Below are 18,324 nucleotides of genomic sequence, written 5' to 3'. Positions count from 1 at the left end.
GGTCCTCTTTTTCCTGTAGTCCACAATCATCTCCATCTCCTTGATCACGTTGAGGGAGAGGTTGTTGTCCTGGCACCACACGGCCAGGTCTCTGACCTCCTCCCTATAGGCTGTCTCGTTGTTGTAGGTGATCAGGCCTACCACTGTTGTGTCATCGGAAAATTTAATGATGGTGTTGGAGTTGTGCCTGGCCATGCAGTCATGAGTGAACAGGGACTACAGGAAGAACTGAGCACGCACCCCTGAGGCACCCTTGTGTTGAGGATCTCAGCTGTGCTTCCCTTTGTAGTCTGTAATGGTCTGCAGGCCCTGCCACATCAGACGAACATCAGACTCGATCTTAGTCCTGTATTGACGGTTTGATGGTTCGTTGGAGGGTTTCTTATAAGCTTCCGGGTTAGAGTCCCGCTCCTTGAAAGCGGCAGCTCTAGCCTTTAGCTCAGTGCGGATGCTGCCTATAATTCTTGGTTTCTGGTGGGGGTATGTACGTACTGTCACTGTGGGGATGACGTCATCAATGTACTTATTGATGAAGCTAATTGCACATTTAACATGTTGATAGAAATTAGTTAAAATCTGTTTAAGTTTCCCTGCATTAAAGTCCCTGGGTACTAGGAGCACCGCCTCTGGGTGAGCATTTTCTTGTTTACTTATGGCAGAATACAGATCATTCAATGCTGTCTTGGTGCCAGCCTCTGACTGTGGTGGTATGTAAACAGCTACAAAGAATATAGACTTAAACTCTCTCGGTAGGTAATGTAGTCTGCAGCTTATCATGAGAAACTCTACCTCAGGTGAGCAATGGCTGGAGACTTCCTTAGATATCGTGCACCAGCTGTCGTTTGCAAAAATGCATAGTCCGCCGCCCCTTGTCTTACCAGACGCCGCTGTTTTATCCTGCCGGGTACATCGTATAACCAGCCAGCTGTATGTTGATATTATTGTCGTTCAGCCACGACTCCGTGAAGCATAAGATGTTACAGTTTTTAATGTCCCGTTGGTAGTTTAATCTTCCCAATAACTCGTCTATTTTATTGTCCAAAGATTGCATGTTTGCGAGCAGAATTGAGGGAAGTGGGGGTTTATTCGATCGCCTCCTACTCCTCAGAAGGCAGCCCACCCTCCGGCCTCTCTTTCTCCGCCTCCTCTTCACGCAGATCACCGGGGTCGGGGCCTGTTCCCGAGGGAGCCGTATATCCTCCGCCTCGTCAGATTCGTGAAAGAAGAAAAAGGATTCTGCCAGTCCGTGGTGAGTAATCTCAGTCCTGATGTCCAGAAGTTATTTTCGGTCATAAGAGACAGTAGCGGCAACATTATGTACAAAAATAAGTTACAAACAACGCAGATAAACAAACAAAAAAAGCTATCGGTTTGGGGCACGTAAAACATCTGCCTTCCGTTCCGGCGCCATTTTTGGCGCAGAGAAAGAGTGAAAACCCGTAGACACTGCGGTCTGGGAATTGGGTATAACAGCCCTGCACTAGTGACAGACGTTAACCAGTAGCTGGTCAGAAATTTGTTTCTGGATGCTGAGATTAGCTGACCCAGACTGGGAGAGGAATTCCCTCCTAGCCTCTTAATAAATCAGCAGGGTTCATGTTAGGTACATCTATGTCCATGTTCCTGTTTACTGGTGTGGGGGGATTGAACACACTGACACAATCCTTCTCACAGTCAGTATGCCTCCCAAATGGAACCCTATTCCCTTTATAGTGCACTACATTAGACCAGAGCCCTATGGGGTAGTAGGACCAGGCCCATAGGATTAGGGTGCCATCTGGGATGCATCTCCAGCCCTTCTCACACGGGGCCCTTCTCACACGTCGCCCTTCTCACACGGGACCTCAGCACTTTGGTCACTCCTGATTTAGGAGATTCCTATCATTCTTTCCCACCACTAGTGTCTGGTTAGAGATTACCCAGGACAGGTCAGGTAATGTCTGTCTGTCTGTCTGTGTCCTCACCCAGTGTAGCCAGCACCCCGCAGGCGGCCCAGACACACAGACATGGTCCTACGGCTCCCGTTTCCAGCAGCACTGCCTTAGGGGAGATGAAGATGCCGGAGCCGATCATTGTTCCTACGATCAGACAAATCCCACTCAAAAGGCCCACCTGCAGAGAGAGACAGGAAGTGGTTGTGAATGTTTTACCACTCATCCACGTCTCTTAATGTGAATGTTTTACCACTCATCCACGTCTCTTAATGTGAACGTTTTGTTTTGACATGTAATACCCCTGTCTACGTTAAGGTTATGTAGTCTGTTTATTTCCATTATTGCATTTTGTATTATTGTTTTAATCAATGAGTGACTGGCCTGTTTATAAACACAGCGTAGTGTGAGTTAGTGAGTAGTTAACCCAATGAGTGACTGGCCTATGATAATGTTTATAAAACACAGTGTAGTGTGTGTGTGTGTGAGTGAGTAGTTAACTCAATGAGTCGGCGTAATTTAGGACTTTTAACCCCTTTTAAACATGGTGTGTTTCTTCTGCGTCCGTAGATACCAACCATTTGTCTGTGTGGTTAACGGGGAAGGAGCTAGAGCGGGGTTTGTAAGACAAGCACAGATCCCCAAAGGGCTAAGGGGTCTTATTTTTTTACAGAATCATCTGTAGAGTCAAAATGACACACACAAGCGACAAAAAAGGGGAAAATGTGACAATTAATCTACATAATCACTGGAAAATTCAATAGTTCTATTAAGAGGTACCGACCCTGGGTTCCTGAGAGCCTCACGGTGTAAACTACACAATGAAGCAGTAGTTCTATTGAGAGGTACCGACCCTGGTTTCCTGAGAGCCTCACGGTGTGAACTACAGAATGAAGCAGTAGTTCTATTGAGCTGTACCGACCCATAAACAGCTTCCTAACATTCCTCAGTCAGTCAGCTACTGGTGCCAGAGTCACTCAGTAACCCTGTGCTCTGTTTTTTTGGTAAAGAACCCAGATTGCTGTTCTGAGAGGAATAATTTTGACGGCGAGAGCCAGTGAGACTTATGAAATGGCACCCTATTTTCTATACAGGGATAAGGGTATCGTTTGGGACATACTGGGATCAGTGAGTTCAGTGAGTGTGGAACAGACTACAGCAGGGTTAATACAGGGGGGGGGGGGAATAGAGTTTGATACCGGCTGACACTGTAGTAAAAGCTTTCTGCTCTGGGCGGGCGGGCTGGCGTATTACATTAATGATCGTGAGAGCCACTGGAGATCCTATTCTCTCTCTCTCTCTGACACACACATTAAAGGGGTAACCACATAAAAAATAAATTACAATGTTGAAGCTCATTTACTGCATTTCTATACAATTTAAAAAATCTCAAAAAATGCTATTTGGAGAACAGCAAAACAAGCCAAAATGCCCCCCAGCCATCATCACCTTGACTGCTGTAGGTTCATCACCTCAGTCCATCTACAAAACACACAGCCTGTTAGTTATACAATAACCCCCAGCCATTATTACCTCAGTCCATCTATAAACACACAGCCTGTTAGTTATACAATAACCCCCAGCCATTATTACCTCAGTCCATCTATAAACACACAGCCTGTTAGTTATACAATAACCCCCAGCCATTATGGCTGCTGTAGGTTCATTCACATAGCCTATTAGTTATATACAGTGCATTCGGAAAGTGTTCAGACCCCTTTGACTTTTGACATTTTGTTAGGTTACATCCTTATTTTAAAAATGGATTAAATAAAAAAAACAATTTCCTCATCAATCTGTCGTAGTCACTTCCTTACACTGGTCAACACAGCTGGTAATCAGTGGTGTTTATACTTTAGTTTGAAAAACCTAAAAAGATGGACATGTGATATTATAAAAACAAAAAACAGGACATCGTGCTCTCTTGATCTTTGCTAGACGTTGCTTGAGCAGGAAGTGATGTCACTGTGTTGCTCTTCAAATATAACCCCCGATAAATTCACAGCAACACCTCTGCACAGACGCCGTGTATATTTTTAAAGACGTGGGCTTTTTCTCTACCGTGTTAAATGTCACTAAAGCCTGGTTTACAAACCACTGTGGGACTCTGGGGGGAAAAAAACTGTCTCTAAACAACTTGACTTTATTTATTTTGTTCTCCGTCATGTCTTGGGAAAAAACATTTAGATTTTGTTTGTCGTTCAGGGATATTAAAACAAGTGTGTGACTGTGGTCCAGATTGATCTAGTCTGGTTTATTATTATCTGATGTGGTAAAGGTCCCAGAATGATCTAGTCTGGTTTATTATTATTATTATTATTATTATTATTATTATTATTATTATTATTATTATTATTATTATTATTATTATTATGTGGAAAAGGTCCCAGACTGATCTAGTCTGGTTATTATTATCTGATGTGGTAAAGGTCCCAGATACAGTGGTTGCATTTTAATGTAGGTCTATAGGGAAGATGGGTCCTGGTGAGATGTTCATATTGAAACATAAGCATAATTCTTTCCCCTAACTTGTTTGATGAGATTAGTACAGATTCTCCCAGGGGACACCACATGGGGCCCGACCCCAAGTTTGGGAACCACTGTACTAACCTCTCGCTCTGTCTCCCTCAGCCTCCCCACTGTACTAACCTCTCTACTTCCTCTCTCGGTCTCCTCTTTTCCTCCTACATTAATGTCTCCCTCAGCCTCCACAATGTTCTAACCTCTCTCTCCTCTGCTTCCTTCTATATTAGTCTCCCTCAGCCTCCCCACTGAGCACCACATCACTGTCTGTCTCAGTAGACTACTTTATGTATAGTCATTGATTTAAAGTACTTAAGTAGTACTTTAAAGTATTTTTAATTCAGTGTTTTTTTGGGGGTATCTGTAATTTTTGACTACTTTTACTTCACTACATTCCTAAAGGAAATAATGTACTTTTTACTCCGCACATTTTCCCTGACACCCAAAAGTACTCGTTACATTTTGAATGCTTAGCAGGACAGGAAAATGGTCAAATTCACACACTTATCAGGAGAACATCCCTGGTCATCCCTACTGCCTCTGATCTGGAGGACTCACTAAACAGAGAACATCCCTGGTCATCCCTACTGCCTCTGATCTGGCGGACTCACTAAACACAAATATTTAGTTTGTAAATAATGTCTGAGTGTTGGCGTGTGCCCCTGGCTATCCGCATAAAAAATATATATTACAACAACAAAAAATGATGCACTCTCATTTGTAAAAGTTTCATATATAAAATATGGAATTATTTATACTTTGACTTTTGATCCTTAAGTATATTTTAGCAGTTACATTTACTTTTGATACTTAAGTACATTTAAAACTAAATACTTTTAGACTTTTATTCAAGTAGTATTTTACTGTGGTGACTTTTACTTGAGCCATTATGTATGGAAGTTATCTTTACTTTGTATGACATTCGGGTACTTTTTAGTAACGTATGTTTTTGCTGCTGCTGAGGTAGACTCTGTTTAACGTTAGCTTCTTCCTTCATCCTTCTAGCTGGCTCTGTAATACCGGCCAGAACCCTTCAACGTTACTGCACTAGAAGTCTCTGCCGGCAGCAAGCCACCTGACTGACTGACATATCTGAAGGAGGCTATTTACCAGTTATGCAGCATCCTCCGAGAGTCGCTCGGCATTACACACACACACACAGGGAGAGAGAGAGAGACAGACAGCCTAACACACATACTGTCCTCTACATTACTCACATCCTTCTGTAGCACGGTAGCCTTCACGTCCTCCTAAGCAGGCTTGGAGTGGGAGGCAGACATATTGGAGGTTGGGCCGGGGGCGGGGCCTCCATTAAACATGTCCTTCCTCTTCCTCACACTGCCCTCGTCCATGTCACCCTGCTCACACACACACACGTAAGAGGACAATGTAAAAAGGACAGACTCAGTTCTCATCAACTCATCTTCATTCAAAGACTCAATCATAGACACTCTTCCTGACAGTTATGGCTGCTTCACGTGATGTATTGTTGTCTCTACCTTCTTGCCCTTTGTGCTGTTGTCTGTGCCCAACTATGTTTGTACCATGTTGTGCTGCTGCCATGTTGTGCTGCTGCCATGTTGTGCTGCTGCCATGTTGTGCTGCTGCCATGTTGTGCTGCTGTCTCAGGTCTCTCTTTATGTAGTGTGATGTACAGTACCAGTCAAAAGTTTGGACACAGCAACTTATTCAATTATTTTTTTTTTTTTACCATTTTCTACAATTTAGAATAATAGTGAAAACATCAAAACTATAAAATAACACATATGGAATCATGTAGTAACCAACAACAACAACAAAAAAGTGTTAAACAAGTCAAAGTATATTTTATATTTGAGATTCTTTGCCTTGACAGCTATGCACATTCTGGGCATTCTCTCAACCAGCTTCACTTAGAATGTTTTTCCAACAGTTTTGAAGGAATTCCCACATATGCTGAGCACTTGTTGGCGGCTTTTCCTTCACTCAATTGGGTTGAGGTCGGGTGATTGTGGAGGCCAGGTCATCTGATGCAGCACTCCATCACTCTTCTTCTTGGTGAAATAGCCCTTACACAGCCTGGAGGTGTATTGGGTCATCGTCCTGTTGAAAAACACCAATAAGCACAAACCAGATGGGATGGCGTATTGCTGCAGAATGCTGTGGTAGACATGCTGGTTAAATGTGCCTTGAATTCTAAATAAATCACTGACAGTGTCACCAGCAAAGCACCCCACACCATCACACCTCCATGCTTCACGGTGGGAACCACACATGTGGAGATCATCCGTTCACCTACTCTGCGTCTCACAAAGACATGGCGGTGGAAACAAATCGCACATTTTGACTCATCAGACCAAAGGACAGATTTCCACCAGTCTAATGTCCATTGCTCGTGTTTCTTGGCCCAAGCAAGTCTCTTCTTATTATTGGTGTCCTTTAGTAGTGGTCTCTTCGCAGCAATTCGACCATGAAGGCCTGATTCACAAAGTCTCCTCTGAACAGTTGATGTTGAGATGTGTCTGTTATTTGAACTCTGTGAAGCATTTATATGGACATCAATTTCTGAGGCTGGTTACTCTAATGAACTTATCCTCTGCAGCAGAGGTAACTCTGGGTCTTCCTTTCCTGTGGCGGTCCTCATGAGAGCCAGTTTCATCATAGCGCTTGATGGTTTTTGCGACTGCACTTGAAGAAACTTGAAAAGTTCTTGAAATGTTCCGGATTGACTGACCTTCATGTCTTAAAGTAGTGATGGACTGTTGTTTCTCTTTGCTTATTTGAGCTGTTCTTGCCATAATATGGACTTGGTCTTTTACCAAACAGGGCTATCTTCTGTATACCACCCCTACCTTGTCATAACACAACCGATTGGCTCAAACGCATTAAGGAAAGAAATTACACAAATTAACTTTTAACAAGGCACACCTGTTAATTGAAATGCATTCCAGGTGACTACCTCATGAAGCTGGTTGAGAGGATCAGGATGTCACCCTACCATCTGTCTGTCTCTCTATCTGACTGTCTGATGTCACCCTACTATCTGTCCTGGTAACCGTAGCCACAACTGAGAGTCTGTATCCCAACAGACACCCTATTCCCCTATGGGCCCTGGTCTAAAGACTGAGGGTCTGTATCCTAACAGGCACCCTATCCCCTATGGGCCCTGGTCTAAAGACTGAGGGTCTGTATCCTAACAGACACCCTATTCCCTATGGGCCCTGGTCTAAAGACTGAGGGTCTGTATCCTAACAGACACCGTATTCCCTATGGGCCCTGGTCTAAAGACTGAGGGTCTGTATCCTAACAGACCCTATTCCCTATGGGCCCTGGTCTAAAGACTGAGGGTCTGTATCCTGAACAGTGTTCAGACTCATTAAGTCATCCTGTTTTAGTATATTGATTATGTGGCTGTGGGTTAGCAACAGGCAGGCTGGCGCCAGTAAACACAGTCCTGCGTACTAAATGGAACCCTATTCACTACACAGTGCACTACTTTTGACCAGGGCCCTATGGAACCAGGTCAACATTAGTGCACTACATAGGGAATAGGGTGCTATTCATGACTCTGCCACAGTAAATACAGTACTGAGTGTGTGTCAATGAGTCACTCGTCCTCTTGTCTGTCTGTATGTCCGTCCGTCCGTCTCTCAGCAGATTACATCCCTATGATTTAAGTGATATAATTAAAAGATTTACAGGATAAAATTCATTCCTGGTTCAAAATGTTTCAGTTCCCAGTGCATCTGTCAGCGGGAGTCCAAACTGATCCAAATTAAGCATCGTTCATAAAAACCGATTCCAATGTTACAAATCCCTTCGACTCATATGGGGCGGCAGGGTAGCCTAGCGGTTAGAGTGTAGAGGCGGCAGGGTAGCCTAGCGGTTAGAGTGTAGAGGCGGCAGGGTAGCCTAGCGGTTAGAGTGTAGAGGCGGCAGGGTAGCCTGGCGGTTAGAGTGGAGCAGCGGCAGGGTAGCCTGGTGGTTAGAGTGGAGGGGCGGCAGGGTAGACTAGTGGTTAGAGTGTAGAGGCGGAAGGGTAGACTAGTGGTCAGAATGTGGGGTCTGCAGGGTAGCCTAGTGGTTAGAGTGTAGAGGTGGCAGGGTAGCCTAGTGGTTAGAGTGTAGAGGCGGCAGGGTAGCCTAGTGGTTAGAGCGTTGGACTAGTAATCGAAAGGTTGGAAGTTCGAATCCCCGAGCTGACGAGGTACAAATCCGTCGTTCTGCCCCCTGAACAAGGCAGTTTAACCCACTGTTCCTAGGCCGTCATTGTAAAATAAGAATTTGTTCTTAACTGACCTGCCTAGTTAAATAAAAGGTCAAATAAAAATATGGTTTTATTCCTAAAATACCTGTTATCTGTAGTGACTGATGTGATGTGGCCTCTCCTATCAAACTGTTCTGTACCTGGATATGACGGTCAGATAACAGCTGTGTGAACAGTGTGGGAGACAGCTGTTCTAGCCAATGAGAGGCAGCAGGTAGACCTATCCATATTCTAACAGGCTGTGTGTGGCACCTTCAACCTTCAGATGCTTGTTAAATTGCTTTCCCATTGTCACATTTTTGGCTTTATTAGTTGAGTGACAACCGATAAATTTGTTTTGGCAATTGTTACCAAAAGCTAATGGTGATTTCAGATTAAGAGTTGGGGGGGACAAATTGCCCCCACCCCTAATCTGATAGTGGGGTGGTAGATGTCTGTACAATGGCTCAGCTTAGGTGCCCACACACACACACACACACACACACACACACACACACTACTCAATTTAGAGAAGCGATCTCAAACAGATACAGCTCAGAGGAGGGCCCCAGCTCAGAGGAGGGCCCCAGCTCAGAGGAGGGCCCCAGCTCAGAGGAGAGGCCCCAGCTCAGAGGAGAGGCCCCAGCTCAGAGGAGATGCCCCAGCTCAGAGGAGAGGCCCAGCTCAGAGGAGAGGCCCAGCTCAGAGGAGAGGCCCAGCTCATGAGTTCCAAATCAGCAGCAGATATTCATGTTAAAATGGAAAATGTGTGTACATGCAACAACAACAACAAAAATGTTGTTCATCGTATCGAGACTAACCGAATCACATCGATTTGTTCCTCTAACAAATCGAGATGCGTATAAAATCGCCTTGAAAGGGAAATATGAACATTCCTATTTAACCACATATCACTCAAATCACATAAGTCCGGTTCTGATGAGGTATGCTCTGGAAAACAACTCACAGGCTGCATCCCAAAATGGCTCCCTATTCTCTATATAGGGCACTACTGTTGACCAGAGTCAAATGGCACCCTGTTCCCTATATAGTGCACTACTGTTGACCAGAGCCAAATGGCACCCTATTCTCTATATAGCGCACTACTTAAGACCAGGGACATCCCAAATGGCACCCTATTCCCTACATAGCTTTTCTTCATGATACACTATTGCTAAAAGTATGTGGACGCCCCTTCAAATTAGTGGATTCAGCTTTTTCAGCCACACCCATTGCTGACAGGTGTATAAAAATTGGGCACACAGCCATACAATCTCCATAGACAAACATTGGCAGTAGAATGGCCAGAACTGAAAAACTCAGCGACTTTCAACGTGGCACCGTTTCAGGATGCCACCTTTCCAACAAGTCAGTTCGTCAAATTTCTGCCCTGCTAGAACTGCCCCCGGTCAACTGCATGTGCTGTTACTGTGAAGTGAAAATGTCTAGGAGGAATAATGGCTCAGCCATGCAGTGGTAGTCCACACAAGCTCACTGAATGGCACCGCCCAGTGCTGAAGTGTGTAAAAATGAATTGGAACGCCGACTGCGAACCAGGCCTAATCGCTCAACCTCACTAATGCTCATGTGGCTGAATGGAAGAAAGTCCCCGCAGCAATGTACCAACATCTAGTGGAAAGCCTTCCCAGAAGAGTGGAGGCTGTTATAGCAGCAAAGTGGGGGACCAACTCTATATTAAATGCTGATGATTTTGTAATGAAATGTTGGAGGAGCAGGTGTCCCACATACTTTTGATCATTTAGTGTAATTGTTTAGTGACGTGTTCAGGCAGGGTTAATCTGGAAAAGAGACTGTGGTCTCAGCATGACTCCCTGGCTAAATAAAATGTTCAATATATTGTGACAAATTAAACGGGAGACAGTCACCAAAACCACCCCAGAATGAGAGTTCTTTCAAACAGGACAGTACCTGCATGTTGGTTTCTCTGTCCTGGTCTGCACAGGCCGCAGGCGTGGTCAATGTTAGCAGGGTTCGGTACACGAAGCGCTTCCAGGTCCAAATGCCAATAGGTAAGTCCAAACAGTCCAGGTCATACACGGTAAATCCAACCGATATATATTGTCACTTCCTCTATGGTTCACAGATCCCCCAGCCCCTTCCTCTCTCTCTTCCTGATTTGTCTTGACCCCTTATCTGTGGGTCAGCCCCACCTTCTGAGCGTTCCCCTTGCTTCTGGAGATTGGAGTTTTTGGTGGTCGGCCATTTTGTGATCTGTAGTTCTGGTCAGGGGGGGGGGCGTTTTAGTGATAGGGCAGAGCCCGTTTATTAGTTCTGCCCTCACATATCTACCATTTATCACTCGGCCCCCTTCTTTTGCCACACATCTCCCCCCTAGCTTCGACCCCCGAGGTCGGGCTATGGCAGAAAAATAGTTATGCAGGCGTGATAACCCATCCACATTTCCCATTTCATCAAAGTAAAACGGTTGGAGACTCAAAAACCACCGCATCACCCAAGCGTTCTTCTCTTTTGCCCTATGCGTCCAGGTGAGTGGGGCTTGGTCACTGATGAAGGTGAGGTGGCGCCCTAGCAGGTAGTATTTCATGCTTTCTAGAGCCCACTTTACCGCCAGCGAATCTTTCTCAACGACTGAGTAGTTGGCGTCCCGTGGTTCCAGTTTCTTAAACAGGATGGAGAGTTCCACCCCTTCAACCTCTTGGGAGAGCACGGCTCCCAAGCCGACCTCTGAGGCATCCGTCTGAACAACGAACTCTCGCTCAAAGTCTGGTATTACCAGCACTGGATTACAGCAGAGAGCCTCCTGTAATGTTATAAATGCTTTGGTGTCCCTTTCATCGCATTTTACCATGTGTGGCCCTCTGGCTCTAGTCATGTCAGTGAGTGGGGCAGCCACTGTGGCATAATTTGGGATGAACTTCCGGTCGTAACCGGTCAACCCTAGGAAGGCTCGAACCTGCTTCTTATTTACTGGTCTCGGCCATCCTCTAATTGCCTCAACCTTCTTCAGTTGGGATTTGATTAACCCTATTCCCACGGTGTATCCCAGATACTTGGTTTCCTCTAACCCCACGTAACACTTGGCAGGGTTCGCCGTGAGCTCTGCCTTTCTAAGGCCGTCTAGCGCTGCCTGTACCCTGGGGTAAGTGAGATTCCCAATCTGGGCTGTAGATCCCCACATCATCTGAGCATAAGTTCTGTGCGGTTTTAGGACTTGGTCCATTAGCCGTTGAAAGGTGGGTCCCTGCGTAAGCCGAATGGCATGACGGTGTAATGAAACAAACCGTCAGGGGTTGCAAAGGCTGTCTTTTCTTTGGCTCTGGGGGTCAGGGGAATTTGCCAGTAACCTTTGGCTAGGTCCAGGGTCGTAATGTAACGAGCGTTACCAGTTTTCTCCAGCAGTTCATCTACTCGGGGCATGGGGTAGGTATCACACTTGGAGATTTAATTTACCTTCTGAAAATCATTTCATAACCGCAAAGACCCATCAGGCTTGGAGACCATCACAATTGGGCTAGACCACTCCCTATGTGACTCTTCAACCACTCCATCTGTCAACATTTTTCTCTGCTCTAATCGCGGGCTCGTCGAGCCTCGGGTACCCGATACGGCCTCATGCTTAATTTTCTCCCTGGTAGGGAAACAATGTCATGAGCCGTAACCTCAGTTCGGCCTGGTATCCCTGAAACACATCTTTGTTTTTATGAACCAGGGTCTTTACTTCCTGTACTTGTGCTGGGGACAGAGTAGGTGAAACATGACCTTCGGCTGCCTCCTGAGTGGGTATGTGGTACGTGACAATGTGTTTCTCTCTTTCGCCATGCTTTTAACTGGTTAATATGATAGATCTGTTCCGGGGGCCGACGACCTGGTTGTCAGATCCGATAATGAACTTCTATTCTCTCCAGCACTTGATACGGTCCTTTCCATGTGGCTAGTAGTTTACACTCTGATGTGGGGACCAGCACTAACAGCTTATCTCCCGGTTTAAATTCCCTCAGGGTAGCCTACTGGTTATAAGTGTGCCGGTGGTGCTCTTGTGCTTGCCTCATGTGCTCGCTGACGATGGGCGTGACTGTGGCTATCCTGTCTTGCACTGCCGTGATGTGCTCTATAACAGTAGTATAAGAGGTGGATTGGTGCTCCCAGGTTTCTCGGGCGATGTCTAAGATTCCCCGTGGGTGCCTCCCATATACCAGCTCAAAGGGTGAAAACCCCAGCGAGGCTTGGGGAACCTGTCTAATGGCAAACATCAGATACGGCAACATGCAATCCCAGTTCATTCCATCCTTACCAATTACCTTCATGAGCATTGACTTCAGGGTGAGGTTGAATCTCTCAATTATTCCGTCCGTCTGCGGATGGTAAACCGATGTCCTCAACTGTTTCACCTGCCACATCTTACAAAGGTCCGCCATAAGGTGGGACATAAACGGGGTCCCCTGGTCAGTAAGGCTCTCCTTTGGAATCCCAGGAGCACTAATTCCTTGGCAATATTTTTGGAAGCCATCGTCCGCAGGGGAATGCGTTCCGGGTAGCGAGTGGCATAATTTAGGATGACCAGAATGTATTGGTGCCCTATTGCGGATTTGGGTAGCGGACCCACTATATCCTTCGCTATCCTCTCAAATGGCATTTTGATTATGGGGAGTGGCACTAACAGGCTTCTAACAGCTGGTCGGGGAGCTGTTAACTGGCACTCGGGGCACTCTCCACAATGTCGAGCCACCTTAGCCTGAATTCCTAGGCAGTAAAACCTCCTCACAATCCAGTCTCGGGTTTTATCGATACCAAGGTGTCCCCCCCAGAATATGCCCATGAGCTAGGCCCAGTACTGTTCTCCGGTTCCGGGTGGGGACCAACAACTGTTCCACCACATCAACCCTTATGTTTGAGACTCTGTACCCCAAACACTTTTTCATGATGGAGTGGGGGACACTATTAGGCATCGTCCTATCATACATGGGGGTACCATCTACGACTTGCACATCTGCTCTGACTTGCTGCTGGGTTGGATCCTGGGTCTTGGCCGTCCCTGGCAGAGACCCTGCCAGGTCTATTGGTTCTAGATTGTCGCCCTCTGGATCTAGATGGACCCCGGCCCCACTAGTACCGGGCTGCCCGTTATTGACGTGGTCTGACCCTTCTTCCTCATCCTCCCCCACTAGCACCTGTGAGGTTGGTCCATGGGAGACCTTCTCTTTTCTTGGCTTTGGTTGAGGGCTACATTCTACTTCCTGCTTGGTCAGGGGTGTTGGGCTTCTCAAATATGCTGTTCTTTTGGCCTAACCTCGCAAAGTTAGGAAAGTATCTACCCAGTATTATATCATACGCCATCTTCTGGACCATGCCGACCTCATAATCCAGCAGCCCGTCCTCAGTTTGTATGCTCACTAAGACTGTGGGGTACGGGCAGGTATCCTGACTTGCATCTAGTTTATGAGTCGTCACTAGGTTTGCAACGACCAAGGTTGACATACTGCCGGAATCAAGCAGGGCTGCAACCTCTTTCCCTTCAACTTTCACCATGCACATACGTTAGTTTCTTGGTCTTTCAAGTACAGCAGTTACCACAGGACATGCATACAATATATCAGTTTCTTCTTTTTCACTGAGGTTACATTGCATTGGCTCTTCTTTAACCTGTTAGGGCTAGGGGGCAGCATTTGCACGTCTGGATAAAAATGTTTTACCCGATTTAATCTGGTTACTAATCCTACCCAGTAACTAGAATATGCATATACTTATTATATATGGATAGAAAACACTCTAAAGTTTCTAAAACTGTTTGAATGGTGTCTGTGAGTATAACAGAACTCATTTGGCAGGCAAAACCCTGAGACATTTTCTGACAGGAAGTGGATACCTGATGTGTTGTATTGACTTTAAACCTATCCCATTGAAAAACACAGGGGCTGAGGAATATTTTGGCACTTCCTATTGCTTCCACTAGATGTCACCAGCCTTTACAAAGTGTTTTGAGCCTTCTGGAGGGAGATCTGACCGAACAAGAGCCATGGAACGATGATGTCCCATTAGACACCTGGCGCGCGAGTTCATGTTGGGTACCCTCGTTCCAATACGTTATAAAAGAGTATGCATTCGTCCACCTTGAATATTATTCATGTTCTGGTTAAAAAAGGCCCTAATGATTTATGCTATACAACGTTTGACATGTTTGAACGAACGTAAATATATTTTTTCCCCTCGTTCATGACGAGAAGTCCGGCTGGCTTAGATCATGTGCTAACAAGACGGAGATTTTTGGACATAAATGATGAGCTTTTTTGAACAAAACTACATTCGTTATGGACCTGTGATACCTGGAAGTGACATCTGATGAAGAGAATCAAAGGTAATGGATTATTTACATAGTATTTTCGATTTTAGATCTCCCCAACATGACGTCTAGTCTGTATCGCAACGCGTATTTTTCTGGGCGCAGTGCTCAGATTATTGCAAAGTGTGATTTCCCAGTAAGGTTATTTTTAAATCTGGCAAGTTGATTGCGTTCAAGAGATGTAAATCTATAATTCTTTAACTGACAATATAATATTTTACCAATGTTTTCTAATTTTAATTATTTAATTTGTGACGCTGACTTGACTGCCGGTTATTGGAGGGAAACGATTTCCTCAACATCAATGCCATAGTAAAATGCTGTTTTTGGATATAAATATGAACTTGATAGAACTAAAAATGCATGCATTGTCTAACATAATGTCCTAGGAGTGTCATCTGATGGAGATTGTAAAAGGTTAGTGCATCATTTTAGCTGGTTTTATGGTTTTGATGACCCTGTCTTTGACTTGACAAAACATTACACACAACTCTTGTAAATGTACTGTCCTAACATACTCTAAATTTATGCTTTCGCCGTAAAACCTTTTTGAAATCGTAAAACGTGGTTAGATTAAGGAGATGTTTATCTTTCAAAGGGTGTAAAATAGTTGTATGTTTGAAAAATTTGAATTTTGACATTTATTTGGATTCAAATTTGCCGCTCTTGAAATGCACCTGCTGTTGATGGAGTGCACCACGGGTGGCACGCTAGCGTCCCACCTAGCCCATAGAGGTTAACCTCCCTGGGCAAGGTGGGACGCTTGCGACCCACCTAGTCAACAGCCAGTGGAATCGCGTGGCGCGAAATACAAATACCTCATAAATGCTATAACTTCAATTTCTCAAACATATGACTATTTTACACAATTTTAAAGACAAGACTCTCGTTAACCTCTTGGCGTTCCCCTAGGATAGGGGGCGCTAAAGCGATTTTTGAAAAAATTTCGTGCCCATTTTAAACGGCCTCCTACTCAAACTCAGAAGCTAGGATATGCATATAATTAATACTTGTGGATAGAAAACACCCTAACGTTTCTAAAACTGTTTGAATGGTGTCTGTGAGTATAACAGAACTCATATGGCAGTCAAAACCCCGAGACAGATGGAAACAGGAAGTGGAATTCTGAATTGCGAACTCAACTTCATCACGTTGCCTATTAATCACACCGTGAGCTATGGTTCATTGAGCACTTCCTATTGCTTCCACTAGATGTCCCCAGTCTTCACAAATTGGTTTGAGCCTTCTACTGTTAAAATTGAATGAATGAGACGCTGTGGAACGTGGTCACACGGAGAGGGCCATCACCATTATGACGCCGGCGCCCCTGGTTACCCTCCCCTTTCGAAACGTTTTGAAACACAATGCAATCGTCCCCCTCGAATCTTATTGGCTCTCTTGTTGAAACAGGCCCTGAAGATTTATGTTATACAACGTTTGACATGTTTGAACGAACCTAAATGGGAAAAAAATGCTTTTTGTCGAAATGGCTGTCCCGTGGCCGAAGGAGGATTTGGATCAGCCTTCAGACGCGCTAACAAGAACAAGCTAATGGAACATAATGGATGAACTTTTTCGAACGAAAATACATTTGTTGTGGACCTGGGATTCCTGGAAGTGCTTTCTGATGAAGACAACCAAAGGTAAGGGATTATTGACAATAGTATACAAGACTAGATGTGATATGCGATTGTTCCAAGATGGCGCTGACATGTAACGTTAGCCTATTTTTCAGAGTATCGCATCCCCTTTCATCGCAAAGTATACTCCTCTAACATAATCTAATGATTTGCTTTTGCTGTAAAGCATTTTTGAAATCGGACAACGTGGTTCGATTCAGGAGAGGTGTATCTATAAAACGATATAATATTTTTATTTAATTTTTTTATTTATTATTAAATTTTGTTATGCTAATGGAGATATGATTTTCCGCATACGGGACGGAGGCCGCACAGGGGTTAACCTGTTTGGGATAGGGGGCAGTATTTGCACGGCCGGATAAAAAACGTACCCGATTTAATCTGGTTACTACTCCTGCCCAGAAACTAGAATATGCATATAATTAGTAGATTTGGATAGAAAACACTCTAAAGTTTCTAAAACTGTTTGAATGGTGTCTGTGAGTATAACAGAACTCATATGGCAGGCCAAAACCTGAGAAGATTCTATACAGGAAGTGCCCTGTCTGACAATTTGTTCTCCTTCTAGGGCATCTCTATCAAAAATACAGCATCTCTGCTGTAACATGACATTTTCTAAGGTTTCCATTGGCTCTAGGAAGGCGCCAGAAAGTGGAATGAGAGCTCTCAGTCTCTGGGTGAAAAACAGCAGGGGTTTTTGTGAGTGGTCCTTCTGAGAACAATGACACTGAGGCATTGTAAAGCCTTTTTGAAATCGAACAATGTGGTTAGATAAAGGAGAGTATTGTCTTTAAAATGGTGTAAAATACTCATATGTTTGAGAAATTGAAGTTTTTGCATTTTTGAGGTATTTGTAATTCGCGCCACTCTATACCATTGGATATTGGTGAGGCCCTAACAGTTAACCTATTAGGGCAAGGGGGCAGTATTGACACGGCCGGATAAAAAACGTACCCGATTTAATCTGGTTACTACTCCTGCCCAGTAACTAGAATATGCATATAATTATTGGCTTTGGATAGAAAACACCCTAAAGTTTCTAAAACTGTTTGAATGGTGTCTGTGAGTATAACAGAACTCAAATGGCAGGCCAAAACCTGAGAAGATTCCATGCAGGAAGTGGCCTGTCTGACAAGTTGTGTTTCATCTTGGCTTTTTTTATTGAAGACTGAGGATCTTTGCTTTAACGTGACACTTCCTATGGCTCCCATAGGCTCTCAGAGCCCAGGAAAAAGCTGAACGATATCGAGGCAGCCTCTGGCTGAAACACATTATCGCTTTTGGCAAGTGGCCGATCAGAGTACTATGGGCTTAGGCGCGTGCCCGAGTCGACCGAATGCTTTATTTTCTTTCGTCTGTTTACCTAAACACAGATTCCCGGTCGGAATATTATTGCTTTTTTATGAGAAAAATGGCATAAAAATTGATTTTAAACAGCGGTTGACATGCTTCGAAGTACGGTAATGGAATATTTCGATTTTTTTTTGTCACGAATTGCGCCATGCTCATCACCCTTATTTACCCTTTCGGATAGTGTCTTGAACGCACGAACAAAACGCCGCTGTTTGGATATAACGATGGATTATTTTTGACCAAACCAACATTTGTTATTGAAGTAGAAGTCCTGGGAGTGCATTCTGACGAAGACAGCAAAGGTAATAACATTTTTCTTATAGTAAATCTGAC

At 44.6% G+C, this 18,324-nt stretch overlaps 1 protein-coding gene across 2 annotated transcripts in view; it reads right to left on the bottom strand.

Moving 5' to 3' along the window:
* Positions 1 to 5,844, bottom strand: part of LOC106592435 (b(0,+)-type amino acid transporter 1) — a 32,452-nt gene extending 26,608 nt beyond the window's left edge. Inside the window, exons 1-2 of one of the 2 annotated variants that reach the window (XM_045689781.1) lie at positions 5,672 to 5,844; positions 1,965 to 2,112 (exon numbers count right to left, since the gene is read on the bottom strand). In XM_045689781.1, the coding sequence (XP_045545737.1) occupies positions 1,965 to 2,073 (109 nt within the window). In that variant the 5' untranslated portion in view covers positions 2,074 to 2,112; positions 5,672 to 5,844. The remainder of the gene's footprint in view (positions 1 to 1,964; positions 2,113 to 5,671) is intronic. The other variant, XM_045689780.1, reaches the window with a different exon arrangement.
* Positions 5,845 to 18,324: the final 12,480 nt, after the last annotated feature.

Source organism: Salmo salar, chromosome ssa11 (assembly GCF_905237065.1).
Source record: "Salmo salar chromosome ssa11, Ssal_v3.1, whole genome shotgun sequence".
Lineage (NCBI taxonomy): Eukaryota > Metazoa > Chordata > Actinopteri > Salmoniformes > Salmonidae > Salmo > Salmo salar.
Note: the sequence above shows the minus strand (reverse complement) of the source record. Positions and strands in the feature narration are given on the sequence as shown.